Source organism: Macrobrachium nipponense, chromosome 30 (genome assembly GCF_015104395.2).
Source record: "Macrobrachium nipponense isolate FS-2020 chromosome 30, ASM1510439v2, whole genome shotgun sequence".
NCBI lineage: Eukaryota > Metazoa > Arthropoda > Malacostraca > Decapoda > Palaemonidae > Macrobrachium > Macrobrachium nipponense.
Genome location: NC_087218.1, coordinates 49151187 through 49173686, shown reverse-complemented (window position 1 = coordinate 49173686; position 22500 = coordinate 49151187). Strand labels below are relative to the sequence as shown.

Below are 22500 nucleotides of genomic sequence, written 5' to 3'. Positions count from 1 at the left end.
ATATACATATTTACATATTCATCACGATCTTGTTTGATTATCGGTCTGGAATTGTTCGCCAACTAATTCTGAGGGAGCAGAATAATAAAGCTGAAGAGGGGGAGTATGTAAGTATGTACGTATGTATGTATAATATATATATATATATATATATTATATATATATATATCTATATATAGTATATATATATACATATATATATATATACTATATATATATATATATCATATATATATATATATATATATATATATATATATATATATGTATATAATATATATATAAAGAAACAAGAATAAAAATGAAAGAAACAGAACAAATAAAAATGAATAAAAGTGAACAAAGAACGAAGATAAATAAAAATGAACTGAGAGCAAAAATGAACAAAGAATAAAGAACAAACATTGAATAAGAATCAACAAAAAACAAGAATGAATAAAAAAACTGAACAGGGATAAAAATGAACTAAGGACAAAATGAATAAAAGTAAACAAAGAATAAAAAATAAAAATGAACAAAAACGACTAAAAATTAACAAAGAATAAAAGTCAATAAAATGAACAAAAAAAAAAGACTGAATTAACAAAGAATAAAAGTATATAAAAATGAACAAAAAAGTAAAATAGACTAAAAATGAACAAAGAACACACACGAATAAGAAAAGAACAAAGAACGCAAACGAATGCAAACGAACAAAGGAGACCTGTCAAAGCTTTCCACCAAACGTTGTCCTGGACTCAATGAGACTCAAGTCGGGGTTCCAGGTCACAGAAATTCCCCAGTCTCATGCGACCTTGTCCTCCGCCTCTCGTGACGTCATGAGGCTTCCTGGTGGTTGAGGGGGGAGGTGAGGGGAGGGGGAGGCTTGTGGTAGGGGGAGGAAGAGGAGTGGGAGGAAGGATAGGGGAGGGGTGGCTATTCTCGGTGAATGGGGGAGGGGGAGGCTTGTGGGACGATGGAGGGGGAGGGATGAGGAGGAGGAGGAGGGAGAGGGGGAGGGAAGTAGGGGAGGGGATGGGGTGACTGACTATTCTCGGTGACTGAATCGATCACTTTGAATACTTAAATTGCGTTTGACTTTTGCCTGAGATATTGTATATATATATATATATATATATATATATATATATATATATATATATATACATATATATATATATATATATATGTATGTATGTATATGTATGTATAGTATAGCATATACATCGAGCAACAATGTCCTTTAATATCTAATCCGCTCCTACCTAGGAATTAATATATTTTCATATATGTTAACCGAAGGGGAATTTTTTAGTCGATAAGAGATTAGATATTGAAGGACAATTTTGTAGCTCGATGTGTAATATGAATCACGGTAATGTGATATGACTCATATATATACACGCACACACACATATATAATACATACACACACACACACACACACACACACACATATATATATATATATATATATATATATATATATATATATATATATATATATATAGCATCTTACAATCTTTTATAAATATCTAAAAAAAATCTACATTACCTTAAATTTTTTTTTTTAATTATCTTACACTTTAATTTTTGCATGCACAGAAAAATTGCTATTATACCAAATATTATTAAGCATTCCCAATGCCTGAGGAGCCTTTATATATATATATATATATATATATATATATATATATATATATATATATATATAAACCACACTTAACCTTTATCCTTACCGGCGCCCTGAGCGTCCAAAAGAACCCATCCGTTTCTCTCTCTCTCTCTCTCTCCTCCGTTATCTCTCCTTTGTCCATCTCCGTCTCCCTCTCTCTCTCTCTCTGTCTCCAGAGGCGCAAGACAGCCAAAAGGAATGTCCATATTATTTCCAGGGGAGTTCAATATCGCCCCCTTCCCGAATTTTGACCCAAGCCAGGCTGCGTGACGTCATTTCCTGCCTTACTTTTACCTTGCGGGGTTATTTCTCTTGCTTATTTCTCTCTCTCTCTCTTGGTTTTATTCTCCTCTGTTTTAGTGCTACGGTATTCCTCTCTCTCTCCTCATCTTATATTTTTATTTCCGTCATATCTTGTAGCCCTAAGATATTCCCTATTTTTAGTCGTCTTGAATCTTATGTTATTCTCAGTCTTTTTTCTTTTAAATTATGATATTTTTTGTTCATCTCGAGTTTCACATTTCCTTTATTATTTTAACTCTCTTTCTTCCTCTCTTTCATTTTATCTTTCGTTTGGTAACTTTTACCTCTTTCATTGCTGGTTTTATTCTCTTCCCTATTCGTCTTTGGTCTTTTTTATTGTAACCCGAATCTTTCTTCTTTTATATTATATTTCTCACCCCAAGTTTCACCAGTATTTTTCTTTTTTTATTATCTTATAATCTTTTTTATATTATCTTTAAAAAAATTTAATTACCTTACAATTTTTTAAAAATTATTTTACCCATATTATTTTTTTAAATTATCTAAAAAAAATTAAAAATGATCTAACATTTTTTAATTATCTAACAATTGTTTGAATTATCTTACATCTTTTTTTAAAATTATCTTACAATTTTTTTCATCATCTTACAATTTTTTAAAGTACCCTAAATTTCTAAAAAAAATTATCTTAACTTTTAAAATAAATTATCTTACATTATTTCATTATCTTAAAAATTTTAAAAACTATCTTAAAATTTTTAAGATTATATAAAAAAAATTAATATTCTTACATTCCCTTTAATCATCTTACAATTTTTTGAAAATTATCTTAATTTTAAAAAATTATCTTATAATTCTTTAAAAGTATCTAACACTTCATTTTAAATTACCCTACAAACGGTATTTCCAAGGCGAATCATGACGTCACTCGCTGCTCCCATGATTCGAGCTGGTAAATCTACGCGATTCATCCTCTGGCACGAATCTCTCTCGTCTAGATTCACGGCAATATCGTCGAAATATTCAAGATTCATTCTCAAGTATCTCTAATTCCTATTTTCCTTCATTTCTCTTCATTCATCACGAATTCTCATATAATTTATCATTCTTAGTTTTACGTTCCAACACTCAACTCATTTCTCTGTCTCATTACCTACTCATCATCATTTCCTTCTCATATCATAGTCCATTTTACCTTCTTTTATCTTCATTCTTCACGAATTCTTAAGATTTATCACTTCTAGTTTACACTCATATTCTCATAGCGAACTTCATTTCTCCCTTCTCGTTAACTATTCATCATCTCCTTCTCATTTCTCCTAAGCTCCTCTCTTCCCAGGTTTTGATCGAACTCAAAGTACGATGGATTATTATTATCATTATTATTATTATTATCATCATTATTATTATTATTATTATTATGTTTAACACTACTGTGAATTTTAATTGTCAATATATCAGCCTCGTTACAGGGGTTCCTAAGTCTATTATTATTATTATTATTATTATTATTATTAGTACTACTGTGGCTTTTAATGGTCAATAATATTATAGCCTCGTTACAGGGGTCCCTAAGTTCATTATTATTATTATTATTATTATTATTATTATTATTATATATATATAGAGAGAGAGAGAGAGAGAGAGAGAGAGATATTATATGAGCAATTAATTGCGTTTAACAACAAATCATATGCATATATGTATATGATATATATATATATATATATATATATATATATATATTTCTTAACGAGGTGTCCAAGTCCTCCAGGCACTGAAGGAGAAACCTTACATCTTGTTCGGGTGCCCCAGGTCCCTCAGTGTGAGGCACCTCTAATGTCTACCAGAGAGTTGCTAGTACATCTTCCGGTATATTTTGCATCTTCCAATCTTGGATGGTCTGGGATGCAGTTTAGATATTTGTCGAGCTTATTCTTAAAAACACATCTACGCTCACTCCTGATATATTCCTCAGATGAGCTGGCAACGCATTGAATAGACGCTGCATTATCGATGCTGGTGCGTAGTGGATTAATGTCCTGTGTGCTTTCCTTATTTTTCCTGGTATATTTGTTTTTTGGGCACTATTAATCTACCTCTGCTTGCTCTTTCTGATATTTTTAGTTCCATGATATTTTCTGCTATTCCTTCTATCTGTTTCCATGCCTGAATTATCATGTAGCGTTCTCTTCTCCTTTCCAGACTATATAATTTTAAGAATTGTAGTCTTTCCCAGTAGTCTAGGTCCTTAACTTCTTCTATTCTAGCTGTAAAGGACCTTTGTACACTCTCTATTGTGCAATATCCTTTTGATAGTGTGGGTACCATATCATATTGCAATATTCAAGTGGACTACGAACTATGTTTTTATAAAGCATAATCATGTGTTCAGCTTTTCTTGTTTTGAAGTGCCGTAACAACATTCCATTTTGCTTTACATTTTGCCAACAGAGTTGCTATTTGATCATTGCATAACATGTTCCTATTCATCATCACACCAAGGTCTTTAACTGCTTCCTTATTTGTGATGGTCTCATTATTAGGTCCCTTATATGCATATAGCTTTCTTTCTCTGTCTCCATAATTTATTGATTCAAATTTATCAGAGTTAAATACATCCTATTTACCTCTGCCCAATCATATACTTTGTTAAGGTCTCTTTGTAGAGCGTTCCTATCTTCATCACAAGTAATTTCTCTACTTATTCTTGTGTCATCTGCGAAACTACTCACTACCGAATCCTTAACATTATTGTCTATGTCTTCATCATAATAAACAAAACAGTATTGCAGCTAACACCGTACCTTGCGGCACACCGGATATTACCTTGGCTTCATCGATTTCTCGTCGTTTGCAATAACTATCTGTTTTCTGTTGTGTAAAAATTCTTTTAACCATCTTCCTACTTTATCCACGATATTGTGTTTTCTAATTTTCTTCGCTAATATATTATGGTCTACTTTATCAAAAGCTTTTTGCAAAGTCTAAATAAACCACATCTGTTTCATTTCCGCTTTTCATATTTTTGAATATGTTTTCACGGTGGACTAACAGTTGGGTTTGTGTACTTTTTCCGGGTACGAAACCATGTTGTCCTTTATTAAACAAATTATTTTTTTATTAAATGTTTCATAATATTTTTCTTCATTACCCTTTTCATACACTTTCATTATATGTGATGTTAGACTCACAGGCCTATAATTACTTGCCTCTAGTCTTGATCCACTTTTGAAAGTAGGGGTAATATACGCTAATTTGTGCTCATCATATATCTTGCCTGTATCTACACTTTGTCTTAATAATATTGCAAGTGGCTTTGCGATAGAATGAACTACTTTCTTTAACAAAATAGCAGGAATTCCATCAGGCCCTGCAGCAGCTCCATTTTTAATTTCATTAATAGCCTGCACAATATCAGCTTCATTAATATCTATGTCAGCTAAATATTCACTATTTTCATCCCTTACTTCTATATCATTATCTTCATTATCTATTCTAGGGGTGGGGAATGCTCTCTTATATCCGTTTCTGCCCAGTATGTTGCAAATTTCCTTTTTTTTCATTCGTTTTAATCTCCCTTCAATTCTCAGAGGGCCTATTTCTATTCTTCTTTTATTCATCTTCTTCGCATATGAGTATAATAGTTTGGGGTTTGCTTGATATTTAATAGGGTTTTTCTTCCAAGTCCCGTTTTTCATTTTCTTTTGATTGTATAATCTTTTTTTCTGCATTTTTCTATCTTACTTTTTAGTTCTATAACTTTCCATGCATTTTTTTCTTTTGCAAGACCTTTTTTCCACTTTCTGATTTTCTGGAACAAGATTCTTCTGTCTCTTTGGTATGCATGAATGATGTTACTTTTCTTCTTCGGTATATATTTTTCCACTATTATCTCCAATATTTTATATAATATCTCCGTATTTACCCACTTATTATGTCATCACTTACGAAAATGTTATCCCAATCTTTGTTTAATTCTTCATTAATTTCTGACCCATTTTATATTTTTACTGTAGAAGTTGTATTTTCCATATCCTTCCCACTTTTTCATTTCTTGCTTATCTCTATTTTCACTTGCTTTTGGAATGACTGTTAATTCTATGACATTATGGTCTGAAATACTCGCATTATAAACTATTATTTCTTTAACATAATTCATCTCGTTCACAAATACTAGGTCTAAAGTATTTTCCTTTCTTGTTGGCAGGTGATTTATTTGTGAATGTTGTATTCTAGTAGCATATCTAATAGCTTTTCAAATTGCCTCTTATCTTCTGCACTACTATTACTCTCTTTTTTATATGTATAAGTACAACCACAATCTCCTATTCGTTCTTTCCATTCTACGAAAGGAAAGTTGAAGTCACCAGATAGGAGAATAGTCCAGTCCTTGTGATTTCTACATATATCATCCAATTTTTTCAATTATTAAGTCAAACTCTTTAGTATTAGGATCTATCTATATTACTATGTTCATCAATTTTTCAGATTCAAATTCTACCGCTATTAGTTCACATTCTGAGTTACTATATTTCTCATATATTTTTCCTTGTTTTTTGTCTTTCCCATATATTGCGGTTCCCCCTTGATTCCTATTTTTCTATCTGATCTATAAGTTTGGAACCCTTTTTTATTGATCATCATTCCCAGTCTCTGGGACAATACCAGGTTTTCACTTATATTCATTATATCTATTTTCTTTCATTTTGGGTTAGTTCTTCTAAGTACTCTATTTTTCTTTTTGAGTTACTCGTAACTAAACCCTGCGCATTCATCACTATGATGGTTTGCGTGTTTTCTCTCCTTCATTTAATACTGATAGTAATAAGGATTTTCCCATGTCTCTTTCTGTTCTGGTATGTTGTTCTTTTTTTCATTTCCAGAAATTCTGACATTAAAAAATCCAACTTTCCATAATATTGATCTTCCTTCATCATAATTATTCATTTGTGTCTGAATCTGCAATTTTCTCCGTTTCTGCAATATCCTCTTGCATAATAAATACAGTTATTATCTCTTGAGTAGAATTTCGGAGCTGATGCTTTGAAATTCTTTGCTGACACCTCTGCATATCTCATTGGTGGTTTGCTTTTCTCTTTTACCTGATATCTTGATTTCTCTCTTATTTGTTTCTTTCTTATTTTGGATTTTATTACTTGGTTGGTTATTTATTTGATTATGATTCATGGCTACAGGGTGCATATATTTGCATTTTTTGTCGAACTTACATCCTTTTCCTTCTTTTAGGTTTTTACATATTTTTGGATGCAGATCTCTGCAATCATCCCCATATCCATCTAAGTATGCACATTTACCATATATTTCATAGTTTTGACATATCTTAGGATGTTTGTAGTAACATCTTTCTCCAAATCTGCAATTCCCTCTTTTCAAAAGGTTGCAGATTTTGTCTTTCTTGTCTATTTTTTTCTCTTTCCCGTCATTGTATAGATCTGGGTAGAGCCTCTTCGGGATTTGCTTTTCTGTTGTCATATCGTAATTTATTCTTCGTAGGTATGCTGCTTTATTGCCTCATATGTATATCAATGAGTATCTCTGCATCCATACTTTTATCTTGTTCTTTGTTTTTCCTTATTTTTTTCTGTCATTTCATTTTTGTTTACTTCTCTTCCGTTTTCCTCTTCTTCTTTTTCTTCTTCTTCTTTCTCTTCTTCTTCATCCTCAACTATTTGTACATTCAATCTTGATTTAATAACATTGTCTATCATGATAGACATGTTGAACAAAAAATTCTTGTATCTTTTCTCAAATCTTGTATTACCTCAGCACACTGTGGATGGGTCGGAATGTTGCATGCAGCACATTTTCTGATTAGGTTTTGTGGATTGACTATGCTATACCAAACCTACACAGTTTGCATGCTTTTGGCATTCTTTTTCCTAATGCATCAATTAGTATATTCACAAGATTCACCTTATTCATTTTCTTTGTCGGAATATGTTGGTTTATGTATATTTTCTTTATGAGTCTCTTGACCACTTGGATTTTATTTGGAACTTCTTCAATTATTTTCAAGATGTTTTCATTAGATTTGTTCCAGTTTGAAGGATTATATCCTTCTAATATATCTATGATGCTTTTGTATCTTTTTGGTTTAGGACTGTTGCTGATTCATAGATGAGAAATGCCAGTTCCCTTCCTGCTACCTCATCGTATTGCGAATCTGCTAGACACGCCAAATTACGCCACCTTTTCCCGCAGTTGGAACTTACTGCCATCTTGTTCTGATTTATAGTATTACACTTGATACACTAACTTAGAAGACGCTTTATCCTACTATTTTCACACTAATCTTATCACCGATAGTTCACGAACACTTCTAGATATTTCTCAAATTCTAGTCGTATGTTAAAACCATTGTGATATCTGTTGATTATTGTGACTTCACGCGGGTACGTCTCACCAAGCAAGATGGCTACTTAGAGAGAGAGAGAGAGAGAGAGAGAGAGAGAGAGAGAGAGAGAGAGAGAGAGAGAGAGAGCCTTCACAGGAGGACGCTATCACTCAACGCAGGTTAAGTAGAGACAGGGGTTCGAAGTCACGAATGAGGACAGTGACAATGCTGAATCCCATGACAGGGTTAAATATGACTAAGTTTCTGTCGTGCTTTGAGATGCGGTCGGTGAGATGAAGGCAGTTATGTATATGTATATGTATATGTACGTATATGTACATGTATATGTATATGTATATGTATATGATATATTGCTTGCATAACTATATGCGGACGGATATACGTTATTCTGTTCAATTCTACTTTGCCTTCTTTTTTTTCCATCGGAAATTGATGAATAGGTCATAAGAGGTCATAGGAATTAGATGAGCAGTAGGTCATGAGAGGTCATAAGATTGGATAGTCTATAAGTAGAAGATCATATGAGGTCATGAAAATGGATGAGCAGTAGGTCATTAGAGGTCATAAAATGGATGATTAGTAGGTCATGAGAGGTCATAAAATTGGATAGGTCATAATTCATAAGTATTAGGTCATATGAGGTCATGAAAGGGAATGAGTAGTAAGTCATAAGGGGTCATAAAATGGATGAGCAGTAGGTCATATGATGTCATGAAATAGGAGAGTTCATAAGTCATAAGCAGTAGGTCATATGAGGTCATGAAAGTGGATGAGCGGTAGGTCATAAGAGGCCATACAAATGAAAAAATAGTAGGTCACAGGTCATAAAGGGGTCATGAAAAGAGAAGCCGTAGGTCATAAGAGGTCATGAAAATTAATAAATAGCAGGTAACATGATCATCAAAATGATGAATTAGCAGGTCATGTAATAAAATGTTGAAGTAGTAGGTCACACGAGGTCATAAAAAGCAACAAAAAAGTAATCAACAACCAACCCCCCCCCCCTTTTATTATTTCTTTATTTTTATCTCTCCGTCTGTGATTTTTATACTGTCATTCTCATCTCAGTGGACGACTGGTTCTATTCTATCTTACTTCAGGACGTAGTATTTTAGTGGGTCATAATAGTACTGTCAGATAAAGAGTAGTAGAAATCTGTCAGTGGGTTTTGTCATTTGTTAAGAACAAGACTCTGATAAGGAAAGAGATAGCGATATAAGAGACTGCATTTCTACAAGATTTTGAAAGCAGCCTAGGGAGAGAGATTTACAAGGAGTTACAAGGATCAGGATGTCTCAAAGACTTATTAATTAGTCCATCCGAGGAGACATCGTGTGCTCACATATCTCTAGGAGCAGGAGAGAGAGAGAGAGAGAGAGAGAGACGAGAGAGAGAGAGAGAGAGAGAGAGAGAGAGAGAGAATTTTAATTGGCACAAAATACCTCTGCAAAGAAAGAACTCGGGGGTGGGGGTTGGGGTTCAGGGGGTTCATCAGACACGGACAATAAGTAACAGCCAACCGGTCGCCCCCCCCCCCCCTCCCCAGACCACGAACTGTTGCAAAGCACAACTCAAGCAACGTCTCCCCCAACCCCCTTCTCTCTCTCTCTCTCTCTCTCTCTCTCCTCTCTCTCTCTCTCTCTCTCTCTCCACTTCCTGAAGGCGCTCAGTCCAAGCACGTAGTTGTCAGGGCACAAGAAGAAGAAGAAGGTTGGGAAAACAACATCTAAATCAAGGGCGCAACAACGATTTCTGGATAATGTAAATATCACATTGGAAAACAACGTCTAAATCACGGGCGCAACAACGATTTCTGGATAATGTAAATAAGACATTGGAAAACAACATCTAAATCACGCGCAACAACAATTTCTGGATAATGTAAATAAGACATTGGAAAACAACACCTAAATCACGGGTGCAACAACAATTCCTGGATAATGTAAATAATACATTGGAAAACAACGTCTAAATCACGGGCGCAACAACAATTTCTGGATACTGTAAATAACACATTGAAAAACAACGTCTAAATCACAGGCGCAAGAAGAAGAAGGTTGGGAAAACGACATCTAAATCAAGGGCGCAACAAACGAATTTCTGGATAATGTAAATATCACATTGGAAAACAACGTCTCAATCAAGCGGCGCAACAACGATTTTGGTCTGGATAATGTAAATAAGACATTGGAAACAAAAAACGTCCTAAATCACCGGGCACAACAACAATTTCAGGATAATTTAAATAAATAAACATTGGAAAACAACGGTCTAAATCAAACGTGCACAACCAACAAAATTTCAGGATAACTTTGAAATAAAACACTTATTTGGAAAAACAACGTCTCCTAAATCATGGGCGCAAACTGTAAACTAACCACATTGGAAAACAACGTCTAAATCACGGGCGCAACAACAATTTCTGGGTAGTGTAAATAATACATTGGAAAACAACATCTAAATCACAGGCGCAACAACAATTTCTGGAAAATGTAAATAATACATTGGGAAACAACATCTAAATCACGGGCACAACAACATCTGGATAATGTAAATAAAATATTGAAAAACAACGTCTAAATCACGGGTGCACAACAACAATTTCTGGATAATGTAACTAATACATTGGAAAACAACATCTAAATCACGGGCGAAACAATAATTACCGGATAATAAAAATAATACATTTCGGAAAACAACATCTAAATCACGGGCGCAACAACAATTTCTGGACAATGTAAATAATACATTGGAAAACAACATCTAAATCACTGAGAAAACTATAATTAGGAAAATAGAGAAGAACCTCTAAATAATTAATGCAGCTGAGGCAGCAATTACTTTCAGTAGCTAAATAATAATAATAATAATAATAATAATAATAATAATAATAATACGGAGTAATCATCTGGAGGTCTCCCAAATCACATACAACGCAGTGGGTCAATCGGGCGATCATATCCATAACGGTATTTTTGACATTTCGGGAGTGGACCATCTCGAGAGGTCGATGACAGCTCAAAGCTTGCGAACTGATGCCAGGTATCTCATGGCCCTTGGGCTCTCTCTCTCTCTCTCTCTCTCTCTCTCTCTCTCGCCTGGAGTGCCAAGTTGATAGCTGGGCAGACGAAGACGTCTGTTATCAATGCCAAAAGTATAATATGGCACTATCCCTTCTTCGTAAGTAGCTATACGTCCCTTGTTCATATCCGTCATCTTGTTGATATATGTGTTGACGAGCCAAGTTTTAACACCCCCCGCCCCCTTCCCCCTCCCATCAGTTTTGATAGGCGATACGGACGTTAATAAGATTATTTCTGACGTTCTGTTTATCAATACATGAATATACAGAGGCTAATATACCTTTGGATCTATAGTAGAATCACATCAACCGTGCATCTGATGTCTAGGGCAGTCCCTTACGACGCTCCTGATTGGCTGTTGATAAGCCAGTCACAGGGCTGAAAGGAAACTCTCAGTCTCTCTCGAGAGTTCACATAAGCAAAATGTACATTCCACCTCTCCGGAGGGATACTTTTGAAAGACGTATTCCTCAGGGGAGGTGGAACATATATCCTGCCTATGTGAAATCTCGAGAGAGACTGAGAGTTTCCTTCCAGCCCTGTGATTGGCTTATCAACTGTTGATAAGCCAATCACAGGGCTGTAAGGAAACTCTCAGTCTCTTTTGGGAGTTCACATAAGCAGGATGTACATTCCATCTCTCCGGAGGGATACTTTTGAAAGACGTATTCCTCAGGGGAGGTAGAACATACATCCTGCCTATGTGAAATCTCGAGAGAGACTGAGAGTTTCCAGCCCTGTGATTGGCTTATCAACTATTGATAAGCCAATCATAGGAATGGAAGGCAACTCTCAGTCTCTCTCGAGAGTTCACAATAAGCAGGATGTATGTTCCACCTCTCCGGAGGGATACTTTCGAAAGACGTAGCCCAGGGGAGGTGGAACACGTATACATCCTTTTTATGTGAACTCTCTCGAGAGACTGAGAGTTTCCAGCCCTGTGTCAACAGCCAATCAAACTTGTAATAATAATAATAGTAATGTGAACAAAATTAAAGCTTTTTCATCACTATGCTATTGTATACACAAGCACAAAACATCTGTGTGGAAATTTAATTATATCAGGAGAATACCTTAGGGAAAGGTGTATAGAAACAGACAAATAGATAGATAGATAGACATATAGATAGATAGATAGATAGATAGACAGCGTCAGAAAAAAACGAGAAAACCCCAACGACTGAATACTCACGAATCTCTTGCTCTTTTCAGACATGATGTTCTTGGCTCCTCCTTGGCCCTTCTCGTCCTCTTTGTTCTTCCTGTTCTCCTCCTCTACCTTCGTCCCGTTGCTGAATCTGTCCTTGAGCTTCTGGAAGCTTTCGGCCGAGCTCCTGCGTCTGTGTAAGCCCTCCGGTGGCTTCCTGAGTTCCTCCTCTTCTTCGGCGTCCTCTTCTACTTCTGCAGTAGGTGCCTTCTTTTTGGTCTTCTTCTTGAGGCTTTTGGTGGGTTCTTTGCTCTCCGGTTCACAGTCGACTAGAAGCTCCTCCTCCTCTTGGGCGGGCTCTTCTGGAACTTCGACCACTTGTTCCTCTTCCTCTTGGGCCTCCTCCTCCTCTTCTTCCTGTCTTTCTTCAGTTACCGGTTCAGTGTCCTGCTTCTCTTCGGCTGCGCTCTCCTCCTCGGTCGCTGGTTCCTGGTCGTCTTCTGCTTCGTCTTCCACGTACTCGATCACTTTCCTCTTGTCTGGTGGAGCCGCTTCCTCCTGTAGGAGGTCGACGCTCTCGCTCTCCCTCCCCGAGACCTCTACCTCCTCGTCCGACCCCTGTGTGACCTCGTCGAGCGTCTCCTGGCACTCTGTGACCTCTTCGACGACTTCGACGACCTCCTGGGTGCTCTCGGAGACGACCTCAACGTTCTGCCTCTCGCTCACGAGATCCTCGGTGGTTTCCTGGTCGCTCTCTGCTTCTTCTTCCTCCTCCTCTTCTTCCTCCCGCTGCCGCCGCCGCTGGTCGACCTTGCCGTTGACCCGACCTCCTGCGCTGACGACCTCCTCCTCCTCGTAGTCTGAGGTCCTGCTGCTGATCTCCGGCTGGCTATAGTCCTCCTCCTCGTCCGATTCCTGGCCGGTTGCGACGGAGTCGTCCTCTACGACGGCTCCTCCTCCCGCCTTCTTCTTCTTAGCTCTCTTGACCTCGCCGTTGACTTCGAGGCTGACTGAAGTGTCCCCTGCAAGATACGAGTGGTTGTTAGAAGTGGACGTTCTTTGGTTCGGTTAAAACTAACGCTTCACATACGATCTTCAAACAAGGTTTCCCTTGCAAGTCCTGTATTTGTAGGTAAATGCAAAATGTAGGTCTAGTACTTGTTAGTCTTCTATTGTAAGTAAATGCAAGTGTAGGTCTAGTACTTGTTAATCTAACACTTGTATATGCAGATGTTAAAATAACTGTTCTTTAATTCTGTTAAAACTAACATTCCACATCCGATCTCTATCAAGATTTCCCTTACAATTCTTGTATTTGTGGACATTTGCAAATGGTAGGCCTAGTGCTTGTTAATCTAACACTTGTAGGTCTATCGCTTGCATATGCAAGCAGAAACAAAACATAAAACTATCAGGCACCTGGATGCATTTCATTTATCAATGTCATTCTCGTGTCCACAACAATTCATTCACATGTCTTCTGTTAAACGACATAAAATATATTTATTATGGAGTATTAAAATTGACAAAACATAGAATATAGTAGAGACACTGTAACAGACCTGTAATATATATCAAAGATGCTAATACGCGATGGAGGAAAAAAAAAAAAAAAAAAAAATATATATATATATATATATATATATATATATATAATATATATATATATATATATATATATATATATATATATATATATATATATATATATTTATTTATTTATTTATTATTATGGAGTATTAAAATTGACAAAACATAGAATATAGGAGAGACACTGTAACAGACCTGTAATATATATCAAAAATGCTAATACGCACGATGGAATATATATATATATATATATATATATATATATATATATATATATATATATATATATATATATATATATATATATATGTGTGTGTACATATACATATATATATATATATATATATATATATATATATATCTATATATTATGGAGTATATTAAAATTGAACAAAACATAGAATATGTACAGACACTGTAAACAGACTTGTAAGATATATCAAAGATGCTATACGCGATGGAGGAATATTATAATATATATATATATATATGATATATATCTATATATATATATATATATATATATATACATATATATATATAAAGGCAGATGTAGACAAACATATAGGTATAGAGAAAGATATAGAGATATATCAACACGCAAGGGTAGTTTCGTGAACCAGACCTCAGCCTAATAACGCCGAGGTGTCAGAGCGCTGGAAAAGAAATAAAATGTTAAACAGAAATCCTTTGAGAGAAAGGGGAGGAAAAACAACTCTCTCTGGCTTCCCAACAGCCACAACCGGAGAAACAACAATAATATTATAATCTCGCACGCTTCCTCCAGACACGAAGAGATGACTATAGAAACATCATCATCATCATTTATAGCGCCAAACATGACCTCGTATCTTGTCGTGAGGTTTTGAGACTATCTTCATTAGCTTGTCTGTGCTGAGTCTCTCTCTCTCTCTCTCTCTTGGAATTGTCAGTACACTTTATCAGTGATCTCTCTCTCTCTCTCTCTTGGAATTGTCAGTACACGTTATCAGTCATCTTTCTCTCTCTCGCTCTTGGAATTGTCGGTACACTTTAGCAGTGTTCTCTCTCTCTGTGTCTTGGAATTGTCAGTACACTTTATCATTGATCTCTCTCTCTCTCTCTCTCTCTCTCTCTCTCTCTCTCTCTCTCTCTCTCTCTCTCTCTCTCTGTCTTGGAATTATCAGTACACTTTATCAGTGATCTCTCTCTCTGTCTTGGAATTGTCAGTACGCTTTATCAGTGATCTCTCTCTCTCTCTCTCTCTCTTTTGGAATTGTCAGTACACTTTATCAGTGATCTCTCTCTCGCTCTTTCTCTCTCACGTTTTCAGTAATTTCCTATATCTTTTGTTTATACTGTTTATTTTGTTATGTTTTATACACTTTATCAGTGATCTCTTTTTCTCTAGTCTAGACCAGTATGCCGACGATTTCCCTCTCTCTCTCTCTCATTGCAAAGCTCATCACCGAAGTACTCATTCCATCTATAATGTCTACACAAACTGGCGACCTCGATTTTTTGCCCTACTGTTTATTTTACATTTTCGTTCGTTATTCTTCCTACCGACATCCCAAATTATTTCAAAGATCAAAGACCAACTGGGCAAATGTCATAATACCCTAATACCCTCTTTGGATCTTTCCTAGGTGGATAAACACCAGATTAAAACCCTTGGATAAAAAGATCCACCTTTCTAGCCCAGAATCGAAGAAACTAAGAAAAATTAAAAATCAAGAAGGGTTAGGCCTAACCAGAAAGGTAGCCACACCACGCACAGAAGGCTAGACCTACATACGTTAGACCTATCCGTTGCATTTCCTTAAGGTCTGTCCACACTAGGAAACATTGTTTGCAAACCAAGTTCGCAAACAAACTTTGCAAACAGTTTCGAAATTGTTTGAAATTGCAAACAGTTTCCAAACTTTGTTTGCGAACAATGTTTCCTAGTGTGGAAAGACCTTTACGAATACAAGATTTTTAAGAGGAAGTTTCCTCAGACTAATAACCACCCATAATGAGTGATTGACTGCCATCAACTTGGCCACAAGACCGGCAATCAATTAAGACTCCCAATCCACAAGTTCTCAATAGGTCACCGGACTCCCAGAATGGATTGCTAATCACCCTGGGTCGTTTGAGACTATTTTAGCAAAAGGAGAGACGAAGGTTCTCAGAAACGAGAGAGATTACCTTCCACTAGAATTATTACCATTCTGCTGGCGCAGTCTCCAATGAATTAACTTCAGTGATAATGTATAGGGTTCTATGAAAGGGTATTCAGTGAGTAGTCTTCAATATTAATAGGAAAGGTTAAAGAGGAATTATTCAATGACTGACTTTCAATGGTAATGAGTCTGTTCTAAGAAAGGTGAATTAATACGCTTTACTTATAAGACGCAGCATTAACTATTATTTTTTTTTCTTTTTTAATAAGTAATGACTCTTCTTTCTGTAATTCCCTTTACCTCCTCTTATTTCTTCCTAATGAACACCATAATAGAATTCTTTAGAAGTTTGAATTTCAAGTCCGTGGCCCCTATGGTGGGCTTGTTCCAATAATAATAATAATAATAATAATAATAATAATAATAATAATAATAATATTCTTTGGAAGCTTGAACTTCAAGTCAATGGACCTTTGGTAGGCTTGTTCCATGTTAATAGGTTTCAATAATAATAGAAATAAATATTTAATATAATATATAATATCATAATAATCAGTTCTTTAAAATAATAGCAACATATTGCTTCTCGTATTTGAACGAATTTCACGAAACTAACAAGTTTTAATCATAATATCTCAAGTAAAAAAAAAATTTTAAAGAAAAACTCACATATGTTCACATTCCAACAAAGATGAAGATATTGTCTTCACAAACCATGCTTTAGTTGATGGCGATTTTGCTAATGGTCAGATTCTACTACAATGCTAACTACAAAAATCTACAGGAAAATATCCGGAGCTACTTAGGCTAGTCCGATGTGCTATAGTAGATTCACATCAACCGTACATCTGATGTCTAGGTTCGTCCCTTACGACGCTCCTGATTGGCTGTTGATAAGCCAATCACAGGGCTGGAAGGACACTCTCAGTCTCTCTCTCGAGTTCACAAGGGTAGGATCTATGCTCCACCTCTCCTGAGGGATATAAGTCTTTCAAAAGTATCCCCTGTCGGGAGAGGTGGAACATACATCCTACCCATGTGAACTCTCGAGAGAGACTGAGTTTCCAACCCAGTGATTGGCTTATCAACAGCCAATCAGGAGCGTCGTAAGGGACGGGCCTAGACATCAGATGCACGGTTGATGTGAATCTACTATAGCTGCAACCACTTTCATTCCTTTTACTGTACCTCCGTTCATATCCTCTGTCTTCAGTTATCCTCCTGTTACACTTTTCAAAGCTTTTTTAATCTCAATTTCCCTATCAGCGCTGAACGACCTCATAGGTCCCAGAGCTTGGCCTTTGGCCTAAATTCTGTTCTCATGACGCAGTGTTTCCCCTCCTTCATATACAAATTCAAGGTCGAGGTAATGATTAAAAAATAAATAAATAAAAACTACAGCAAATGTCTACAGCAGACTGAAAGGTCCCAGGTACACCATTTTACTGGCCGCCCTTGGAGAAAGTGGCCGTGCTGGCATGAGGCCACCAACAACTCTAAAAAAAATTGTACATAAAGAACGCAATAATAAAATCCCATCAAAAGTATAGGAATGGTTATTTCAATTAATAAAAGGAAATAGAAGAAATCTTAAATGAATTTTGTGTAACCTAATAAAATTATAAATAAATAAGTATAACAAGGTAAAAGCAAAAACATAATATCTTTAAATGAGAGAAAAGTGAACTAAACAGAACAAAAGAAATATCTGTGGTATAGAGAGAACTCATGTTTTGCTGCCACCAACGAGATTAACTTGTTTAAGAAGTTAAAGCTTTCCAAGAAAAAAAAATAATAGGATTATATACTAATTCTCCCCCACACCCCCAATGCCCCCTTCTCTCTCTCTCTCTCTCTCTCTCTCTCTCTCTCTCTCTCTCTCTCTCTCTCTCTCTCTCTCCTGGTCTTCATAAATATTTGTATGCTTATGAAACACTATTTAAACGCTGAATTAGTTTTAAAAAAGGAGGTAATATAATTATACACTTAACCTATTTCTCTCTCTCTCTCTCTCTCTCTCTCTCATGGTATTCAAAAATCGCTGCATATATGTATAATGCACACACACAAAATAGTACATATATATATATATATATATATATATATATATATATATGCCTACAGTGTACCACATGAGGTACACTGACGGTGTTCCCCCCCTACGGGGCACATAATTTTAGAATGTGAATTCGTGAAAGTGAACTTTGTTAAGTTCCCAAAAAGAGCTTCGGTGTCATACCAATATTATAATCATTGACCTCTCTCTCGCTCTCTCTCTCTCTCTCTCTCTCTCTCTCACACACACACACACACACACACACACCTCTGTAGCTGTACATTTTCATCTGTTCAAGTCCTGGAACAAATTCACTCTTCAAAATGAAAATTAATTGTGCATCTCTCTCTCTCTATCTCTCTATCTATCTCTACTATCTATCTATCTCTACTCTATCTATCTCTATCCATCTATCTATCTCTCTCTCTCTCTCTCTCTCTCTCTCTCTCTCTCTCTCTCACACACACACACACACACACCCACCTTCGTAGCTGTACAATGCCATCTGATCAAGTCCTGGAACTACTTCAAAATGAAAGTCAAATTGTGCATAAACAAATCAATGTGAAACAACAAAATTCAATAACACAGAAGAAAAGAAATATGACAAACACTATGGCAATACCTTCAATGTCGCCATTCAGATCGGATTTCTCCATGGTTAAGTAGCGGCCGAGAGGGAAGGAAGGTTATAGGTCTTTCTTTCTTTCTTTTTTTTTTTTTTGTAAGGTCACGGGTTCGAGCTGGAAGAGGTCACTCACTGAACACTCCCTCGGAGTTCGACCACCGACGACCTCCTTCTCTCTATCTCTCTTTCTTTCTCTGTCTGTCTGTCTCTCTCTCTCTCTCTCTCTCTGTGACTTAGGATGAGAATCAGCCTGATTCGGGTGGCACTCTGTAATGAAGGAATCGGATCCCGTGTTTCGTTTTTTGGAGTTACGAGAAGAAAACCAAGAAGAAGAAGAAGAAGAGGAAGCGATTGTTTTGGTTCCTCTTCTTCTCTGAAGCCGTAGGAAAGCGATGAATAGTGTCTGGGCTCTTTGGGGCGTTCGCATATCGGACCAGTCAAATCATTAAGCTCAATGAGGTGATATCTCAGACTATTTGTGGGCAGTGGGACGTAATAATGATTAATTTCTGGCTGTACATTTTATCATTTTATGTAAACCTGTTCTGGTATGTGGGTCATATAACTTTAAGAAATGAGTATTCAGTGCTTTCTTTATTATTTGATAACTGAATAACTGTCAATCATTTGGCGTTTTCTTTATTATATGATAACTGGATAACTGTGAATCACCTAACGTTTTCTTTATTATATAACTGAATAACTGCGAATCATTGAGCCTTTTCTTTAATATTTAATAAGTGAATAACTGAATCACTTAGCGTTTTCTTTGTTATATGATAACTGAATAACTGTATATGAGAGGATTAAAAAAAATTGAAAATAGTAGCCTCGGTTGAGCTAAATTTAATTCAGTTTTCAACTACAACAGATAGATCGTGGGTTGAATTTTTTATAAATAAAAAGTCCTAATACTGAGGCATTGGATGATACTTGCATCCTAAAAAATTTACATGCATGTATATGTGTACGTGTATGTGTCTGTACAATTTATAAACCTGTAAATAAACCTTTCCGTATAACCATTATTAATTCACGCCTCGCTTCTGTATAAATTTAGTTATAACTATCACATATTGAACAACTTACTGACGTATTTATGCAAGGAAATGAATCAAGTCTGATAAACGCGCCCAGCCCAGACATTGACCAAAAGTCTCGGAAAGTGAGAGAGCTTGCGCGCGCGCAGAAAACCCAAGCTGTCAAAAGCCCCCACACGTAAACAAAGCCGTCAGTGCGCTTGATACGAAGCTGATTTTATTTACATCAGTCAGAGGATCAGCGAACAGCCGAAGCGGAGCCATCAGCTGGAAGGAAAGTTGGTGTAGACAGATGTGAACGAATAGGAATTTTAACACTATTGCACAGAATATGAACTTAGATAGGCCATTCACAGATGTGCGTTAGAGAGAATAAGCCTACAAGAAAGTGGATATAGTCCAGTAGACCAGGAAAGAAAGCGTTATGATGGAATTACCAATACAGAATATGAACGCGGATAGGCCTACGATAGGTGAAAATAGGTGTGAATAGGCCTACAAGAAAGATGAAATGGTCTTACAGACCAGGAAAGAAAGCGTCAAGATAGTGAAATGACCAACATTATACAGAGGAAAAAGAAGATAGGCCTTTGAATGACGTGAGATGAAGAGAATATAGGCCTACAAGAAAAATGAAATAGTCCCACAGACCAGGAAAAGAAAGCAAAGTTTAAGAAAATTAAGCCTATCTGAAGTCTGATGACCCCAGGTTTGTACACCACACACAGAAAGGACACAGAGTCACGTTCGCTTCCTCCAGTCCAGAGCGACATGATTTTGTGTATTTACAGTTCAGTGGGTCGTGGTTCGAGCTGAATGACTCTGTGTACTCATAAACCAATAGGTTGTACTTCAGTTAGACATGAAGTATTGGCCCAGTAGGTCGTACACAGGCCACGGTTGCAAATTATATTTACTGATGATTTTGGTTTGTAATACTTACAATTCTTTTCAGCTCAGTGGGTCGTGTTTCAATAAAAATGACTCTGTGTACTCATAAAACATTAGGTCGTACTTCAGTTACACTGACTTGAAGTATAAGCTCAATAAGTCGTACGCAGGCCATGGTTGCAAATTATATTTACTGGTGATTTTGAGTCGTACTACTTGCAATTCTTTTCAATTCAGCGAATCGTGTTTCAGCAAAATAAAATGACTCGGTGTACTCATAAATCAATAGGTCGTACTTCAATTACACTGACCTGAAGTATTGGCCAAATAGGTCGTACACAAGCCACTGTTGCAAATTATATTTACTGATTTTGGGTCGTACTACTAACAATTCTTTTTAGTTCAGAGAGTTGTGTTTCGGTAAAAAAATGACTCTGTGTACTCATAAATCAAGAGGTCGTACTTCAATTACACTGACCTGAACATTTAGCCAACAGGTCGTTCACACACAGGCCACAGTAGTTAATTATATTAACTGATTTTGGGTCGTACTTCAGTCACTAATTACTGTTTTTTTCTAGATCTGATTTTAATCTTTCATAGGAAATTTATTGAAGTTTCAGTTTTGGGATATTTTGAAATTTGGAAATATATATATATATATAGATATATATATATATATATATATATATATATATATATATATATATATATATATATATAATATATATATATATATGAGAATACTATAAATACAATTTTAAGTTTTAAGGAAAAATGTTTTTTATATTATAAGAAACCGTAAATTATTCGCATTCTTTTTGCATAAAGCAAGCCGATATTTTGTAAATAAAAATACAAAATTGAGATAAAAATATTCCCTCAAGTTTAAACCAAAGAAAAGGGGAAACTTCTACGGACAGGAAATTATGTAAACAAAAAGAAAATGAGATTACGTAAGCAAAAAAGTAAGCGAGAAATCAAATAATTATGCAACAGAAAAAGGAAAAACTGAAAAGGCATGTTTTACCAAAAAAAAAAAAAAAAAATGCTAAAAAGCAAAGACACAAATCATAAATACGAGCAAAAGCAACAATAAGAAGCATCTTCACAAAATAAAAATAAAAACAAATAAAACCAAAAACAACAATAAAAAGCATCTTCACAAAGTAAAAATAAAAACAAATAAAACCAAAAAAAACAATAAAAAGCATCTTCACAAAATAAAAATAAAAACAAATAAAACCAAAAACAACAATAAAAAGAATCTTCACAAAATAAAAATAAAAACAAATAAAACCAAAAACAACAATAAAAAGCATCTTCACAAAATAAAAATAAAAACAAATAAAACCAAAAGCAACAATAAAAAGCATCTTCACAAAATAAAAATAAAAACAAATAAAACAAGAGAAATCATCAACAAAAGCCAAAAATAAAAGATAAATAAAAATATACATAAAGCGAAAATAGAACGCCTCTTCACAATGTCAAAATAGCAAATAAAACGCAAGGAAAAACATAATGAAGCGAATTAATCATACACCACACACCTGCAAAATCACTAGTGTGCAAGAGAAAATTATTAGGCACAAGCTTATCACCCCCCCAACCCCCCTTC

At 35.5% G+C, this 22500-nt stretch overlaps 1 protein-coding gene across 1 annotated transcript in view; it reads right to left on the bottom strand.

Moving 5' to 3' along the window:
- Positions 1-22500, bottom strand: part of LOC135202504 (ABC transporter F family member 4-like) — a 73858-nt gene that overhangs the window by 11783 nt on the left and 39575 nt on the right. Inside the window, exons 3-4 of the mRNA XM_064231932.1 lie at positions 18946-19215; positions 12573-13549 (exon numbers count right to left, since the gene is read on the bottom strand). Of these exons, the coding sequence (XP_064088002.1) occupies positions 12573-13549; positions 18946-18979 (1011 nt within the window). The 5' untranslated portion in view covers positions 18980-19215. The remainder of the gene's footprint in view (positions 1-12572; positions 13550-18945; positions 19216-22500) is intronic.